The sequence below is a fragment of the Rhopilema esculentum genome, chromosome 17 (assembly GCF_057945365.1).
Source record: "Rhopilema esculentum isolate cy_ngs chromosome 17, ASM5794536v1, whole genome shotgun sequence".
NCBI lineage: Eukaryota > Metazoa > Cnidaria > Scyphozoa > Rhizostomeae > Rhizostomatidae > Rhopilema > Rhopilema esculentum.
In genome coordinates, this window is record NC_142831.1 from 3,136,123 (window position 1) to 3,154,610 (window position 18,488).

The 18,488-nt window shown below is 37.6% G+C and overlaps 3 protein-coding genes across 4 annotated transcripts; 2 read left to right on the plus strand and 1 right to left on the minus strand.

Moving 5' to 3' along the window:
* Positions 1–214: 214 nt before the first annotated feature.
* Positions 215–5,364, minus strand: LOC135689942 (uncharacterized). 2 transcript variants are annotated; one of them, XM_065207344.2, is made up of 2 exons: positions 2,410–5,364; positions 215–838 (listed from the first exon to the last, which is right to left on the minus strand). In XM_065207344.2, the coding sequence occupies exon 1, from the start codon at positions 5,230–5,232 to the stop codon at positions 2,428–2,430; it is 2,805 nt and encodes a 934-aa protein (XP_065063416.1). In that variant the 5' UTR covers positions 5,233–5,364; the 3' UTR covers positions 215–838; positions 2,410–2,427. The 2 variants fall into 2 exon arrangements, with proteins under 2 accessions (XP_065063416.1, XP_065063503.1); XM_065207431.2 differs by having other exon boundaries at positions 3,250–5,362.
* Positions 5,365–10,054: 4,690 nt separating this feature from the next.
* LOC135690154 (uncharacterized) lies at positions 10,055–11,578 on the plus strand. The gene is made up of 2 exons (XM_065207664.1): positions 10,055–10,096; positions 10,531–11,578. Exons 1-2 carry the CDS (start codon positions 10,070–10,072, stop codon positions 11,305–11,307), a joined length of 804 nt encoding a protein of 267 aa, XP_065063736.1. The 5' UTR covers positions 10,055–10,069; the 3' UTR covers positions 11,308–11,578.
* Positions 11,579–15,047: 3,469 nt separating this feature from the next.
* On the plus strand, positions 15,048–17,048 carry LOC135690066 (uncharacterized). Its single transcript, XM_065207557.2, has one exon. It carries the CDS (start codon positions 15,092–15,094, stop codon positions 16,433–16,435), a length of 1,344 nt encoding a protein of 447 aa, XP_065063629.1. The 5' UTR covers positions 15,048–15,091; the 3' UTR covers positions 16,436–17,048.
* Positions 17,049–18,488: the final 1,440 nt, after the last annotated feature.

An 18,488-nucleotide genomic window follows, 5' to 3' on the forward strand; every position in this document is an offset into this window, starting at 1 on the left:
TCTTGGCTCCAATATACCGTTTTCAAAAGCAATTGATAGCCCGTGCCTGTATGTTTGTCTTTTATGAATGCCCTAAGATAACAATTCTTGATCACTTAAAGGTGTCCGGACAATGAGCTGTTTTTGTTAACTTATACTCAATCCAATTCTTCAACTCTATAAACTTCCTGCATCCTACAAAATTTGAGATGGTCGCGTATAAAAACAAACGTGCTCATGCTTTACGAACATTTCTTTAGGTAAACAAGCAGTGACAAAAGATATGAAACGTTTGATGGCCTAAAAGAGTTAAGTTGCTATTTACACAATCTATGCATTTTTAACATAGAAATGTTTATAACGTAAATCTTAGCAGAGATATTTCTATATTTTATGGTCTATTATACTCAATAAGGAAAGACTCTGCAAAAGTGAGATTGAAAGGCAATCATGCATTTGTTTATCGACTAACATCTAGCTTGTTATTCCAATATTTCCACGATAGTTAAATGCTTTTTTGTTGCTAAGTTCTCTTTTGGAGGGGGGATGTTTTGTTACCACTATAGTTACGAATAAAGATTTGGAGGCGAAATGTTTCGAAAACTTTCGCATTGTCACTTAAACTATACATAAAAAATAAAGATTCTGCCACTATAGACATTACAAATGAAAGTTCTGTGACATCACAACGTGATTTTATTATGATTAAAGTTTTTTCTATTTGTATAAACAAACGGCTATCGTTCTTGATCTTGCACTTCAGTTTGCACTCGTCATATCTTCATGTCAGCAATTTTGAATCAATTTTGCGACTTTTTCAATAAGGAACGCTCTGCTTCAGCAGTTTAGGTAGTTTCAACTAAAAAAGAAACAAAACATGATAAATCAGCTTGTATTTCTTCGTGGAAATTGTTCAAAACTACACTAAAAACGTAACCATAAATGGAGATTTATATCCAACGCATTCATATTTTTCGACCCCAAAAAATTGTTTAAGATCAAAGAGATATTAATAATTGCAGTTCGATGAATTGAAGAGATTCTTAAACAAGACTAAAAATTTGCTTGGACCAAAGTCATTGTTGTCATGAAAAAGTTTCTTGCTATTTGCATTGTTTCTCCCATTTCCTAAAGTCCCATTCCAGTTTATTGTGGCCTTTTTAATTCTTTTTCTTAAATCTAGCCCATTCCGAGGGGTGTAGTGCTCGGGGGCTCAGGGGTCTTCACAAAATATACTACTGGTTTTGAGATATGTTTTGCAAGGGCTCCCCTGTTCTTTTCAAACCAATTTCTCTATCATGACCTTTCTATAAGGCAAAAAGAGATGATGAAATAAAAAATATGAAAGAAATGCCGTCATTGCCTATCTAATCGATATGTTTTTCAGTTACCAGGATCATTTAATTAGATACAAACCTAGATGGAAAACAGGGAGAGAAAAAGCGCTCAGACTGGCTTTGGGGCACGGAAACTGGTGAGAGAAACTGAGCGCAACGAATACTCAATTCCTGAAACATGGGAAAATGGGGGTAATCAGATGGTTTTGAGCCTTTTAATGGTGAAAATTTCCTTCAAACTTAACAAATATAGAAGTTTAGGATATGCAAAATTAAAAAACATAGGAGAAAAGCTCATAAAATGGTTAAAAAACAAACAAATTCGAAGGGGGTCGTTTGCCACTAATTTCACTTTATCATGGTGGTCGGGTATCAATGCTAGGAAATAAAAATATGTAAAACTAAACACCCTTTTGTTTATTAAAGTGAGTATATAGGTGTGTGTTTACATAAACACATCAAAACAGTTCAGCCCTCATAGTTTGTTTCTTTCGTTAGAAGCAGCTGCAGATACAGTAGTCTGTGCAATAAAAAGCAACCATAACCATCCCTACTAATTCGGAACTAGAGGGTATGTTTATAATAGGAAACTGTGATAGGCTCATTGAAAATCCCTTAGAAAAATAGAAATATTACCCCGTTAATCATGAAATCAGTGAGCAATAGTTCTACATGGCATTTGCAAAGCTTGTTACCGCGATACAAGTATTCAATCAGTGTACTGTAATTCTAGGAGGAGAAATACTTATCTAGTACCAGACAGCACATAGTAGTATGTGTTCGACGGTACAACGGCGAGCATCCAGTTGAACGCAATATGCCTCGAAATGCCCGCATTATGCCCTAGGGACATGTGCCTTCACTATATTGCCATGGCCAAAGATGGTTGGACAAGGAATGATCAGTTAGGCTTCGATGTCTCGCGTACCGTTGACTTGGTATAGGATGACAAAATTGGGATAGATTTTGAAATTGAATTGAAATACCTCACTCTTGTCCAAGAAATCTTTGGCCATGGGTGATCGAAGACCGCGTATCCCTAGTACGAACCTGCTTATTCTTTACGTATAAACGAGTATCTTGCTTTTGTTACCTGTTTTATTTCGTCGCTTTATTTATCATCTTCTGCGTCATCACTATCGTCGTCGTTGTCGTCGTCGTCGTCCTCGTCATCAGGATGAGGAATGACCGACTTCTCGACGATTTCATCCTCGTTTTCGTCGTCGTCTTCGTTACTTTCCTCTTCCTCGGCTTGCTCCTCAGGCCTAGGGATACGCGATCTTTGATAATTTTCACCTTCCTCTGATTTTCCTCCCATTTCGGCACCCTGCATGTTATTTTCTTCACTGCCGAAGCCACCCTGGAAGCCGCCAATATTCATACTGGGACTATCGGAAGAAAAGCTACTCTCTTCACTTGAAGATGAGCCACCCATGTTATTCATTGATCCTTGAGTTTCTTGAGGGACTTGATTGGAATCAGAGAAGGCATTACCCAGATTGGAACCGCTAAGGGCCGCACTTATAGCACTGCTCGCAGAGTTCCCTGAAGACCCGCCTAGGGAACCACCTAACGACCCCCCAACTGGCGCTCCCAGAGAATTGCTAATTTGATTTGCTATGGAGGCTGGCAGAGAGTTGAGTTGGCTGGACAAGCCTGACAAACCAGACTTCGCAAAAGCAGATGCACTCAACGGGTTCTCCGCAGTGGCGGCCGTGGGTGGGCTAGCTGCTGCATTTGGCATTGTGTTGCCTAGGCCATTATTAAGGGCTGACAGTTCAGAAGAAGACACTTGAGATGAACTGGAACCTGGATGAACAAAAATCACACTGTCGCTGCCATCAGCATTGGTAGATCCAAGAAGCTGTCGTCTGTTTAAACGGGATTTAATTGATCTCCTGAGAATCTCTCTAGGATTTGGTTCATCACTCACCTCACGTTTCTGTTTTCTAGTGTTTTCAGCATTCTGTTGTATGTTGTCCCTTTTGCCAACAAAACCACCAGCTCCGCCAAAGCCACCAAAGCCATGTCCACCTTCAAATCCATGTCCACCTCCGAATCCTTGGCCACCTCCGAATCCTTGGCCACCACCGAATCCTTGGCCACCATCAAATCCATGTCCCCCTTCGAATCCATGACCACCTTCAAAACCATGTCCACCTTCGAATCCATGCCCACCCTCAAAACTCTGTCCACCTTGGTAAATGTGTCCTCCTTCAAAACCATGACCACCTTCGAATCCATGACCCGCTTCAATATAACCATGACCACCATCAAAACCGTGGCCACCATATCCGTGACCAGATTCTTCGCCACGGAAGTCAAAATGATGGACTGTAGAGTGGGTTGCGTCTGGGTGTACGATATGAGGCTGATGGATGACAATAGGTGGTCTGTGGTACACTGTTGGTGGTGAGGTAACATGTACAGCTGGAACATGATTGCCTGCATTGATGATTGGTACTGGTGGGCTAATATGAACAGCTGGAACATGTGGTCTAACGTGAATGGCTGGTACGTGGGCAGGGATGTTTATGTATGGTACATGTGGGCCGATATGAACTGCTGGAACATGAGGTCCAATATGAACTGGAGGATAATGAGGCCCAATATGAATTGGTGGAGTGTGTGGTCCAACGTGTACACTAGCAGGGAATGGATGCCAACCTTGGTAATGGGTATCGAAGTGGCCACCGTCAGCATGTCCACCATCAAAGTGTCCTCCATCAAAGTGTCCTCCATCCAAATGTCCTCCTTCCAAATGTCCTCCTTCCAAACGTCCACCATCCAAGTGTCCGAGATCGAAGTGTCCACCGTCCATATGTCCAAGATCACCGTGGTCGCCATCAAATTGAGCATGTCTCTTAACCTTTCCTTTGATTTGCTGGGTTGGTTTTCCTGGGATAGCTGATCGTCCGTGGTCTCCCCATCCACCACCATAACCATGATCTCCACCCCATCCTCCACCATGTCCACCCCATCCTCCACCATGTCCTCCCCATCCACCACCACCACCACCACCACCACCATGACCACCCCATCCGCCATCTCCATGACCACCCCAACCACCATGACCAAATCCATGACCACCGAAACCGTGACCTCCAAATCCACTGTGGCCCCATCCCCCATGACCACCACCATGATGTCCCCAATCATCTCCATCACAACATTCTCCACCTACGATGTGAGATTCGTGATGTACAACAGGAGGCTGATGGTAAACAGTTGGAGGGGAAGAAACATGGACTGCAGGTCCCATTGGACCAGCATGGACAGTTGGAATGGGTGGAGGCATATGCACAAATGGAACATGTGGTCCAACGTGGTATAGAGGAGCATGTGTGCCATAGTGAATGCTGGGCACGTGAGGGCCAACATGCACAGCAGGGACATGAGGTCCAACATGAACTGGTGGGGCATTTGGTCCGACATGAAGAGGTGGTGTGTGAGATGGAACGTAGGTGGTATGATCTCCTCCAAAACCACCATGTCCGCCAAAACCTCCGAATCCATGTCCGCCAAAACCACCTCCGAACCCTTCACCCCCGTGTCCTCCAAAGCCTCCGAAACCATGGCCAAATCCTTCGCCATGTCCTCCGAATCCGCCTTCGAATCCTCCAAATCCTTGGCCGCCTAATCCATGGCCGCCAAATCCATGGCCTTCACCACCCCATCCACCACCAAAACCATGGCCAAATCCTCCAGTTCCAAAATCTCGTTTCTGAGGGTATTCTATAACTTGTAACTTTGAAGGCTTAGCTTGAACTTTAACTCCATCTGGTCCTGCATTTACGACTAACTCCGGTGGTTTTTCGTGAACAGTCCATCGTCTATCCGCATCAGTTTCATAGGGCCTAGCATTTGCATAAATTGAGAGAATCCCTATCAAGAAGACGTGTCGAAAACACGCCATTTCTCTAGATCTTCCAGTCGATCCAAACGAATTTTGATTTTCGATTGAAATTTTGTTTATTATCGTGGTACAGGAAGACTTACTTAATGCGAGAATAGCGAAACGCTTTGTGCTCACTGACCGTTTCGCTTATCTCAGCGGACATGACCTTTAGCGGGTGTTATGAATTCTCCTTATAGAGATTCATACCTCCAGTGATTCACTGAATCGGAACAAGCCAAGCATAACAGCTTGCACTGGCTAAAGGCAACACCAGGTATTTTCATTCTACAGAGTTTCACAGATGCAAGTAATTTCTTGACGGTTGTTCTACTGCTTCAATTCTAATACAATATGTACTTGCAAAACCTTTGCATCTTCACTTGTTAGCTTGCAGCCTAACGTTCCTATCCAAAATCCTTCTTGCATAGTAAACAGTGAAGCAATCTAATCGTCTTATCGATCATATCATAAACAAAAAATCTTTGATAAAGTTTCTTAATACAATCATCAACTTGTACTATCAACAGGTCTTTCGATGTACTTGTCAAAAAATCCACACAGCAATCTCAAACCTTGTTATTTGTGCAAGATTTGATAATTCAACAGCTTTTGATGCGATAAGGTATTCAAGCAATAAGAAATTTACAGCTTCTTGAAATTGAAAACAAACAATAATTGATATTACAAATATATCCCTCCACACAATGATAATTACCAAACGTCCATTTCACTACTAGTAATTCAATATTTTCTAAAAACCTCAGTCATCCAATGTTGTTCAGTCAACCCTGACACCTTTTAGGAAGAAAATAAACAAATTCACTTTGCAGGACGGATTTGCAATTGAAGACAAACACCATCCCGTCACAAGATCATCATATGATTTTTGTAATAATACTGGATTACCATACTTTGGAACCCATGTAAAACCAAACTCTTCTGCATAACGATATCGTTCAAACTTGGGTACCAATAATCTTTGCACTTGAAGAAACAAATTGGAAAAATCTTTTTAGGGGGAGCTGCTTGCTCTAGCAAAACAAATGTTCTTTTGCAACAGGAGAGGGAGGGGGGGTCTAAGAATTCTCTAATAAAAACCAATAGCCCCTTAAAAATCATCTTGCCAACCCTTTTTCCTTAATGTTTATGTTGAAATTGTACCATCTAACCAATTGTCTTACCTTTATCATATTTTGTACAAGTTATTTTGCGTGTAATACAGGTGTCGTTGAATTCCGACAAAGTTGTATTGTCGCGATTGATCTGACCTACTCGCATTTGATTATATCACCATATAAAATTTATGTATACAAAAGCATTCTGCCGTTTTCAGTTTATTTTATGGTACTTGTGATTAAAAGGAGAAGGTCTATAAAATTATCATTAAATTGCCAAACAAGTGAACTCTTTCCAAGTAGAATCAAATTACCATATGCCAAGCAAAAGCAATAGTGAATCTCGCATTAAAAAGCAGCTTACTTCTAACAAATTAGCAAATATTGATTTGCTTTGGAACTAGTTAGGGGGAAGAGATAATTTAAATACGTTTGCAGTGTTCCAAAACCCTAGTCCACTGCTTGACCAAACAAAAACTACGTCATTCGTTGACCAATAAAAACTACGTCATTCGTTGACCAATAAAACTACGTCATTCGTTGACTAACCCCATCACCACATCGTAGACACGATCCTTTCGATTAAAGATTCGAATCAGATCATCAGTAATCCGAACAACTGACAAAAAAGCTATTGAAATTTGCATGTTGTATCGATTAATCATGCATCCTAAAGACTGCTAAAACCATCCATCAGCCCACCATAAAGTCATATTGTACACTTTCTATAATAACATTAAAGACACTATGTCCCCACGTATTTCACTGGCCATTTAAATTTCCCATTTGTTGGACTACAAGGCCTATTTCACGTATCCCATCAGCTATTGTTTGCTCTGAACAGTTGACTGGAGGGACAAAGTGTCCTTTAACAAATGCGTATTTCGTAAACTGATTTGATCATCACATTCAGTTGCACAGTACAACCATCTAATCACATAATCCAAGAAATCACATTTCATATTTACATTACACCATACTACTAAATGATCATGACTACAAATAAATATTAGCATATTCTTGCATTAGACACTAAGGGGCAGGGGGCAATGTCACCCCAATAATGTGCGGAAATTGTGTTTGAAGATCTAATAAGCGCAGCTTGATCTGACAATATTTCGTAAGGCAGGTATAGAAAAAGCTGTATTTCTATCCATGCCCCCCCCCCCCTATCCAGTTTTCCAATTCAAAGATTCAATAGTCTTACGACATCATTGATACACTCATTTATTAGTATTACATTTTCCTTCAATTGATCAAATATCCTTATCATACCATAACACATATAGATCAGCATTGAATCGTATATAGACAATAACTAAAGTTGCATTCACTTATCAATACACAACAATCAACAGCAACAGCAACAACAGTATGTCATTTTGACAGGATCATCAGGAGTTGAAGAGAGTTAAATGATCCTCAACCAAGGTTACACAAGGGAGTTTTATTTGGTACATCTCAATTCATAAAACCTCCATTTTTCTTCTTCCAAACACTGCATTCAGTATTACAGAAAGTACAAGAAAGGAGATTTCATTATTTCAACTCCTTTTTTGCAATTTGAGAAAAGAGGTTTACAATTTGATAAATTTGGTTCTTGTTACAATCTAATGCAGGATAAACAAGCGGTGATAAGAATATATATTGCCTGACTGTATCACTAACATTATAAAATTATACATTGCACTAAGAATTTTCTCAAAAACCATCTCCATCTAAAGAATAATTTATCACGTAGAATGATAACATATCATCTACGATATCTACCTATAAAATGATATAATATAATATAAAATGATATAATATAATATAATATAATATAATATAATATAATATAATATAATATAATATAATATAATATAATATAATATAATATAATATAATATAATATAATATAATATAATATAATATAATATAATATAATATATAATATAATATAATATAATATAATATAATATAATATAATATAATATAATATAATATAATATAATATAATATAATATAATATAATATAATATAATATAATATAATATAATATAATATAATATAATATAATATAATATAATATAATATAATATAATATAATATAATATAATATAATATAATATAATATAATATAATATAATATAATATAACATAATATAATATAATATAATATAATATAATATAATATAATATAATATAATATATTATATAATATAAATTAATATAATATAATATAATATAATATAATATAATATAATATAATATAATATAATATAATATAATATAATATAATATAATATAATATAATATAATATAATATAATATAATATAATATAATATAATATAATATAATATAATATAATATAATATAATATAATATAATATAATATAATATAATATAATATAATATAATATAATATAATATAATATAATATAATATAATAAGAAATTTATGAATCAAGGGAAATGTCTCTATAACATTTGCATGAATTCATTTATATTTTAAAATAATAATGTGTTAGGCGAATTTTCCCACAACGTGTGATTTCCCACAATCTATTGTTGTTTCTCGGGAGAAGAATGTTTTAGGGAAATGTTTGCAGAATGTGTCTAGTTGCCTAGAACAATATGGACTAATTGTCTTAGTAAGAGCGAGTAAAAATGCATTTACCTAGGGTGATAGTTGATAACGCACTATTCTCTAATATAACAGATATTTCAAAGAAAATTTTCGTGGCAGATATTCACAACAGAGGATGATCAATAGAAAGATGATATTTCATTCTACATGTTTGGAGTGTACACGTACAAAATGCATACGGTGATAACATGTTTTTCAAACGATATGTCGGAATTGTGTCAATGGGTCGTTTTATTTTGTTTCGACATTACGATAAGTCCTTGTCGCTTTTAACAGGTATTGTCGATAATTTTACGGTTGAGGAATTACGACTGGTTGCAAAAAAGCTTTCACTTCGAAAACAGAAACAATAAAACTTCTAAAAGTATTTGTGGATCTCACCGTAACTCGATAACAAACCCTGCGATCTGCTTGAGGCGAAGGATTTTTAAAGCAAAAGAAAATGAATGAATTGAATTTGATTTTTTTGCTTATTTTTAATCAGACGTTGCAGCCTAAATACATTTAATTCTACAAAACAAGCCTCTACAAATAAGGAAATATTTTTTGGGCAATCGTATTGTACCAAATTGAAAATGGACCCTTTTGGATTGTACCTTGCAAGACTTTTTTAAAAGATGCTTTAGCCTAATTGCCAGACTGCATATATGTAAACTTGAGGTTATCAATTTTGAGATGTACCTTTGCGTATAATTGCATCTATCTTGGAAAATAATTGATATGCTACAATGTAATACATTTTCAAGATTTTTCGCTATCTATAAATGTTTACTGCAAATGACAATTTCATTAGGTAGTAGGGGACGAGCAGCAGTGGCATATTATGGAGGTATCCGAGGATGCCATTGCATCCAGGGTCAGCCCATCCACCTGTATCCAGAAGCATTTCACTTTCATGCTAGGGTACCGTCTTCCTTAATATAAGCAACAACATCCATGGGAACGTGCTGTCTGTTGGCCCCTATATAGCAGATGAACCTTTATGTTAAGATTCATGTTAACCTTTGTAAGTCAATTTGGTACCAAGAACTAAAACATCACTTTATGCTATCCAAGTAAAGAAGGTGACGAATATTTACAAATCAATTTTACAGCTGACATCAGACAGTTCATGGAAACATTGAATGAACAACAACAGGTCCGTGTTATTCCAAGCCTACACGGTTCGGTTCTTCTGTAGTATCATAGCATGTTATCAGGGGGTATTGTAACAGCAGTTTTTGAAAGTTAACTTCTTGTAATAACTTTATAATGAATAAAATTTAATATCGATACTATCTAAACTGCTAAATACAGGACCTCACTTGATACAAACCTACCTAAGGCAGATTTTTTTGCTGAATAAACGCGAACTTGAGAGTTAAAGGAGAAAAATAAATTTATTTCCCCTCTGTCTCTTATCATTCAGATTTTACCTATCGTTGGTCGCTAATTTATCAAAGGAAAGGAACTTTTTAACTTGAAAATATGAAAATTTCCAGACTACAATTTTTAAACGCATTTGTAAGACTTTCATTTTAATCAGGTTGGTGATAAAGCAATGTTTCCATGAGTATCGATTTCAAATTTCAGGTACCCCCGGGCATGAAACGATACACTTGCTCAGTCATAGCGGGTAACGGGCAGCTCAACCCATACACGAACGAACATTTTGGTAATGCACCACAAGTTTTTGTCTCCAATACATTTCCAACCATGGCGAAGTATTTTGCGGTGATAATCGCTGCACTTGTTGCTACAGCCAACTGCTATCCTCTTCAGCAAGCAGGAAAAAGACGCCAAGATATTGGCCATGGGTTTGACGATTGTATTGGACCAGTTTTGAGGCCTGGATGTGACTTTGGTCATGGAGGTGGACACCATGGAGATGGTGGTGTAGGTATTGGATATGGAGGCGAAGGCTACATTGGTGGTCACGGAGGATATGCTGGTATTGGTGGAGACCACGGCGACTACCACGGTGAATATCATGGTGATTTCCATGAGGCTCATGACCATACAACTTACGTTCACAGCCACTCACCACCAGTTCACATTGGACCAAACGCACCCCCAGTTCACTTGGGTATCCACAGACCTCCAATTCATATTCCACCACATGTGCCACAAATCCATGTCAACTCACACGCACCAATTCGTCATATTGGACCACACTCACAATACGTTCACATGCCACCTTCAGTACCAATTGTACATGCTGGCCCAGTTGCCCCTCCAGTTCATGTCTCTACTCCACCTAATGTCTACCATCAAGCACCAATAGTTCACCACGAGCCCCATGTTGTTGGTGGAGAATGCTGTGATGGAGAAACTTGGGGAGTTGGCAGTGATGGACACAAGAAGAAGTAAAAACAAACGAAAGTCAGTTGTAAAAACAAGAGAAAAGAAACACTATCAAAAGATAAATTTTTATCTAATTTGAGCAGGTTACAGGACACTTTAGCAGGTAAACTGTATGCTTATCGTGTTGTGTAAATTCCTAAATAATGCTTTATCCGCTGAATCCATTGCATTAGATGTACATTAATTTTGCTGCCGTCCAGATAAAATGCTTCTTTACATAGAGTAAAGGGTCGAATTGAACATAAGAATTTCAGATAAAAATATTTGTGATATACAATGTGTAAATTTTTGAAGAACAATCTGAACTATCTGTTCATTGATTTAGATGATTTTTTGCAGTGTGTAAGAAAAGCATTTCACTGTTCATTTACTCGCCAAAAGGTTGGCAGTTAATTGTGTTATGTTTTCTCCTTTTCTCTCTTCCATTTTACTCATTGAGGAATAAAGAAGGATCGAGTTAAAAAGCTTTGACGGTCTTCCTCTGATGGTACCACTTTGTGTAGACGTCAAGTCTACCTACTCTTGTAAGGCTATCGTAGATGTTTGTTAATACTTCAACTGAATATATCTTGGCCTATCGTTGACTCAATTTGTGAAAATGGGAGGCGCAATTCAAAAGAAAACATTTTAAAATCGTCGTGTGCATTGGCTTCAGGCCCGCCGAGCCCAATCCTTACGCCGAGCCCAATCCTTACGCCTGGGGTAAAAATATAGATGGCGGCTTTAATGGTGATAAAGTGATTAAAACTTTGATTGTCATTGATCATGTTATTGTTGAGAACTTTGGTATAAATTTTTGGGGTTCCTCTCAGCTCGGGGTCTGGGGGAATCTGCTTCAACTGAAAAATGTTTAGGATATAAAGGAATGTTTACGAAAAGCCAATGTAGAGACATGCATTGATGCTTATCATTTTATGAAAACAAGACATAAAAAGACTGAGCTGAAATTAACCATATGGTAAAAAATTGGCGATTTCAATTCGAACCTGAATTCAGTAAAGGTAAGAAATAATTTTTGATAATTAAAAATTACTTTGATAAAAGCACATATTCTAAGAAATACTTAAGTTTTCGTCTGACACTCTTCGTATAAAAGATTTGGGGAATAGAAAAACTGGCATTTTCCTCTCAAACCAGCATCTTTCTCTCTGGGAGAACATAATTGCTCTTGCTAACCTAATACAAAAAGCAAAATTTGCGATTCGGCCATCAGGCAGCATTTACTAGAAATAAACTAGATTTTGTCAAAACTATAACGACGTTATACTTCGGATTATTGAAAGAGCCCGAGCCATCCATCAGTTTTAGAATTAAGGAGCTCGTTTTTTATCCTAAAAATTCCATTGGTAATATTTTAAATAGGCATGCGGCAATGACTTGACAAATTTGATAGAGATTGGCCTAATGCAATCCACGACTTGGTATACACATTAACTAGAGTAGACTTTTGATCATAATTCTGACGTTTTATACTTTGAAGAATGTCACGCAAAAAGGTTCAAAATGTTTGTTTTTTCCAAAGCTATGCAAAAAACCATGTTTGGAAAGGTGTTTACAAACAGAAATTCAAGAGGAATGAAGCTACTTGACAAAAATGATGCACTGAATTGCTTATTGTTCAGATTGATGAGAAGTTCAAATTTGATGCACGTATCAACTGCATCTGTAAAAAGCAGCTAAACAGTTTAATTCTCCTAAAAGATAAGCAAGATTTATGAGTGACGGAAGAAAAAGATAATCGAAAATTATTTCATATTATTTCATTTAAAATTATTGCAAATTATAGATGCTATGTGATGAAGGAAGCTAGGACCAGCTAGAGAAAAACGATCAGATGTCATTACGACAGGCCTACTCGGACTATTCATTCTCTTAAAAGCATTTAATCGAAAGAAACTACCACACATATTCAAACAATTAAAATGTTGGCACTGTAAGTTTTTCAAACACTATGCAACTTAAATCCTTTTTTAATAAAGGACTTTAATAAACAACATATCTGAAAAATAGACTGCCTTTATCTAACGACTGAACAAATCTTGACCACTAATTTTTGAAAACCCAAATTGAAAAGAATACAATTATTGGAATAAAAACAGTTAATAATAACAGGAAATAAAGCCTAAAAAGTTACATTCTGCTAATTGTTTTGGTTATGCTTTGAAAACTTTTATTCAAGTGAAGCCTAACCTGGTTTAAAGAAAATACCTCCTTTGTGTTTTCACTGTTCGTTTTCTCAAAACACTTCTTTTCTAAAGATTCTTTGTTCCAGATTCGCAATATATATATACCTCTGTATATGAAATCGTCGATGCGCATGGAGGTAATAAATTTCATTATTTGCATGCGCCGGGGTTTTCCGGATGAAACTCCTACTTTCAAAGGCCGTTCCCTGCACCAATATTGCCAAAGATGATACCTTTGGCTAGACCTTGACTTGACCAAAATTGCAAGAAAGTTTACCCTTGGCTAGGGCTAAAGATGTCCGAGAAAGTATACCCTTGTCGCGGAAAGCAGGAAGTTTGCTGCGCAAACGCCTTTCTCGCGGTTTGCCTTGCCAACCAGCCCGTCAAAAACTAAGGATTGATTTCAACATATTTGCAATACTGAAGCACAAGTTTCAAATTGAATATTTTCTGTCTTCCCGAATCTAATGACAAACGCTCTCTTCTGCCAAACGCCCAGATAAAAAGTAATGAAATTTTAAAGCAGCCAGGGCACTACCCTGGGTAGAGCATTTATTTCCTTCTTCACAGCTACAGTAGAAACCCGCATGAAAGAACCTGGGTTTTTTTCTGGCAGCCTGAATAGATTCTTAATTAACAGGCTGCTATTATAAATTCCAGTCTAAAAGGTTCTTAACAAGGTTCTTAAATACATTGGGCCTTGCACACATTAACAATGTCTTCCACCGTAAGAATTCTAACGGATACACTTAAACCAGCTTTGTTTTTCATGTTACCATAACCTGATTTACTCTAAGCTTGTTTAATTTGCCAGTTTTAATAGGGTGTAAAAATACCACTTTTAAAAACTCTTTTTTCGTATATATATATAGATATAGAAATTTGTCTTTTGATACTTCCGTAGTACAGTGCTCAATACGTTAGCACGTAGAGCGTGATATATCATAGATTGAAGAAAGTAAAACTACATGGTTTATCTCTACAAGCCTGTTTCGTGAGTAACTCACTCTTCAGGAGATTATATATAGATATATGTATATAAGAACCTTTCCAAATTTCAGCTTCCTGGGGGTTCTTAATTATGGAGCTAAAAAAGATTAAATTTCAGCCTCTAGATTTCTTATAAAAACAGGTTCTTTTATGCGGGTTTCTACTGTAGTCGCTCCTCCGCTTCTTTGCTTGACATTCTGTTTACGCGCTCGAAATTTTGTGGCTCTGGTACCTATGGTACAGGGCGCCTATCATCAAAGTGGATTGAAATGTGAAAATGTGGGTACAATTGGAAAAATCTAGGAAAGTACGCAAAGAACAATTCTCTTTGGTTTTGGAGAATTTTGAATGTGAAAAACCCTATCTTTTAAAATATCTAGAAATTTTATCATAGATCAAAAGATTATTTTCTGGAAATTTTTTTGTATGACCTGCATGACCTCTAGCTTCGCCACTAAATGTTGTAGGTAAACCATAGAGATCAACGAAGTAGACATCGCCTGCGCAGAAGGTTGAAGCTTTGCAGCAACCGCAACTTTAAATGACGTTTGTTTGTTGTTTGTGCAAGATGTGGTGACATAGATGCCATCATTGACTATGATGCCATCGATGCCATGTTGGGACGCAGGATCAAAATCTTAACACTGAGGTTATTGTCATTGTCATGCTGGCATCACCCTATTGTATTCCAGACTCCAAGTGGTCACGTGGTTGACAACATCGTCTTACGGCCTCTAATCGATTGTATCAATAGGATAAACAGCTCCCCGTACTTTTCGTTCTGTTTCGGAAGGCGAGCTGGAATCATGTCTGGAACTGGGAATTACGAGCAAGACTCAGCTGCCGTACACATATGGGTTCGTGCAGAAACGAAGCCAAATGAAGCGCGGGCTCCTCTGATACCGCAAGCTTGCAAGGACCTTCTCAATGCTGGGATCAAAGTTACAGTTGAACGGTCACATCAACGGATATTCTTAGATGAGGAATACGAGAAGGCTGGATGCATTTTGGTGCCTAATGGTACATGGAAAGATGCCCCCAAGAATGCATTTATAGTTGGCATAAAAGAGCTCCCTAATGATTCGTTCCCACTCGTCCATCGCCATATATACTTTGGACATGTCTACAAAAATCAGGAAGGCTGGCAAGAATTACTAGGCCGCTTCAAAGCTGGAGGTGGCGCACTATTGGACGTCGAATATATGTGCTTCAAAGATGGACGCCGGGCTGTCGCGGAATTTAGCCAAGTAGCTGGAGCTGTAGGGGCTGCATTAGGAGTTGAACTCTGGACATTTAAGCAACTGCAAAATGCTGAAAAATTTACCGTCCCTTTTCACTATAAATCAGAAGAAGATTTCCTCGTTCATCTAAGGTCATGCTTGAACAAAGTTGCCGCTGGAAATGAAGCACTGAAATCTAGGCCAAAGGTCATGGTCATGGGAGCACTAGGTCGATGTGGCAAAGGTGCAACGTCAATGCTGGAGAAAATTGGCCTAAAGGGCGAGCAGATTATTCGATGGGACCTCGAGGAGACTAAAAAGGGAGGCCCATTCTCGGAAATTCTTGATTTTGATGTCTTTGTTAACTGCATCTACCTGCCTCCTGGGGGTAAGCCCATGCCACCTTTTCTTCACGAGGAGATGCTTAAAAGTAAAGACAGAAACTTGACCGTTGTTGTTGATGTAAGCTGCGACACTAGCAACCCAAACAGTCCTTTACCATTTGTGAAAGATATCACTACATTTAAGGAGCCAGTTTTCACAGTAAACCTAGGTAAAGGGGAAAAGCCCCTCGATGTCATTGCTATCGACCATCTACCATCAATGCTGCCAAGGGAAGCAAGCATGAAACATTCAGCGAAACTTGCATTGCAGCTTGCTGATCTTGTCCAAATAGAAAAGAGTGTAGTTTGGATGTCTGCCCTAAACACATTTCATGAGAAAGTGGGGCTTATCTAGCTGGAATATTTAGAGGCCAGAGACAGTGCTTTTTAAGAATTAAATATCATGGATGTCTCCCTATAGATATCTGTCTAATGCTGTTCAGTGGCGTGCCTTGGGCCGGAGAAGTAGGGGGGGGGGGGTCTGGAGCGCAGTCCCCAGAATTTTTGGGACCACGCCCTTCAAACACTCGCAAATGCGGGGAAACGCCCTTTTGCAAAATTTTCCGCCATTATTCGATTCATGTTAGCTACAGTAAATAGCAAAGTATTTTACAATTGTTATTGACACAAGCATACAGTATACTACACCCCCCCCCCAATGAGTTTTACATTGTTTTGGACAAATCTCGAGGATCACATTTTAGAAAAGTGGGGGGGGTCCGGACCCCCCTATTCCCCCCCCTCGGGTACGCCACTGATGCTGTTTGTATTGAAAAAGAAAGCTTAAAAATTCTTTGAAACATTCTTGATATTAGAGAAGCATTGTGTGTAGCTTACATGCATTCTTGATATAGGAGAAATTCTAATGAATATCCATAAATACATCTGCATTAGTGGATTTAAATGTTAAATGTGAAAGACACCTTTTTTGTAATCTTTATTTCTTTGAATGAGAGGGCTAGAAAGAATTTTTTTGTGTGGAAACAGCCTCGCTACTCTTTAAAAGTTGGGTGTTGCCTCTTAAATCAGGAACAAAGCTACAGTGAAGGCAAATTTCAGAAGTGACTCTATTTTAAAATTCTCCTCAAAAACTGATAATAGAGATTAATTTTTTTTGCAAAAAACAAGATCAAGATTAGTTCTCGCTTCCTTTTTTTTCAATATTTATTTTTGTACTCAAATTACCTTAAGGTCTATAAAATACTAAGTGCAAAGAACTTCTATTTAGAAACACAAAAACCCAACATCTTTAATTTAAAGGCCATCTCAGGAACCACTCACACCTAGTACATACGCTGGCACTGGACAAGGGGAAGGGGGGTCGTATGTTTGTGTACAACGGGAAGGTAGTAGCCTTTGCGCGCAGGCTAGAAGGTAGCGGATGGAGCTAAAGTACGTCTGCAGAGTATTTTTAAAAAAGCGTTCTTTCTTATTAGGCCTCGGAATCCTGATAAAAAATCGTGAGTACATATATGTACTTGCATAGATTATGTGTCGCAAAACTGTCAAAAACAAACAAACAAAGCTACAAATATCAACGATTTTCAACAGATTTTAAGATGATGAACCGCCAAGTTTTACCGTACCTACAAACTCGTTTCTTAGATGTCTAGTGAAGCCAATGCACTGCGGAAGAGAGCAGCTTTGGGGTATATAGCCCTTACCTTTTGCCAAAAGAATATCGAATTAAAAATCAACAATGTTGAACTTCTACTAAAAAGTGTTTACTTTTTACGAATATTTTCGAAAAAACAAATCAAGTTTTTAATGATGAAACACTTTAGGCCGAAAAAAGCAAGGAATGCAGATTAACACTTACTTAACTTGATATCTCTGTGTCCCTCACTTAACAGCTTGTATAAAGGCCGGGTTACACGATCACTTTTTACCATCACTTTTTTCGATATTGGACCAACATGCTGAAAAGTGATCGTGTAACATACTAAAATTTTCCGTTTTCGCTGCAGAATTTAATGCGCTTATCTGCTGTTTATCCTCTATCATTGGAAATTTTACTCTGAACGAAAGCAGAGTAAAATCGAGTTCATCACTTTTTTTCAAAGGCGCCGACAAATTCTTACGTCACATGATGTTTTGATGAGAAGGGAACGGCCTAGAGTATCGAGAAAAGAAGAAAAAGACGTGAATTGTGCTCAGAAACATAATTATTAGGATAAATAGAAAATGAACAATGATTTGGAGTAAATCGAGGAGCAGCCAATTAGAGAAAAATAAATGCAGTTTAATAAAAAACACTCATTTTTTATAAGAAACCGTCTATAAAAGCCAGTACTCGAAAATGAGAAAAGGTTAAGAAACTCCAATACTCGAGCAAGAAACTGCAAAACTGGTATAGATTGAGAATAAGCAAAGATCAAGAATTTCTTGATTTTCTTTTGCTAATTTTG

Bases quoted from the DNA above. Each gene is read 5' to 3' on its own strand.
- LOC135689942 (XM_065207344.2), bottom strand. From the start codon at position 5,232: ATGGCGTGTTTTCGACACGTCTTCTTGATAGGGATTCTCTCAATTTAT.
- LOC135690154 (XM_065207664.1), top strand. From the start codon at position 10,070: ATGGAAACATTGAATGAACAACAACAG. The intron at 10,097-10,530 runs GTCCGTGTTATT...TTCAAATTTCAG, and splicing joins CATTGAATGAACAACAACAG to GTACCCCCGGGCATGAAACG.
- LOC135690066 (XM_065207557.2), top strand. From the start codon at position 15,092: ATGTTGGGACGCAGGATCAAAATCTTAACACTGAGGTTATTGTCATTG.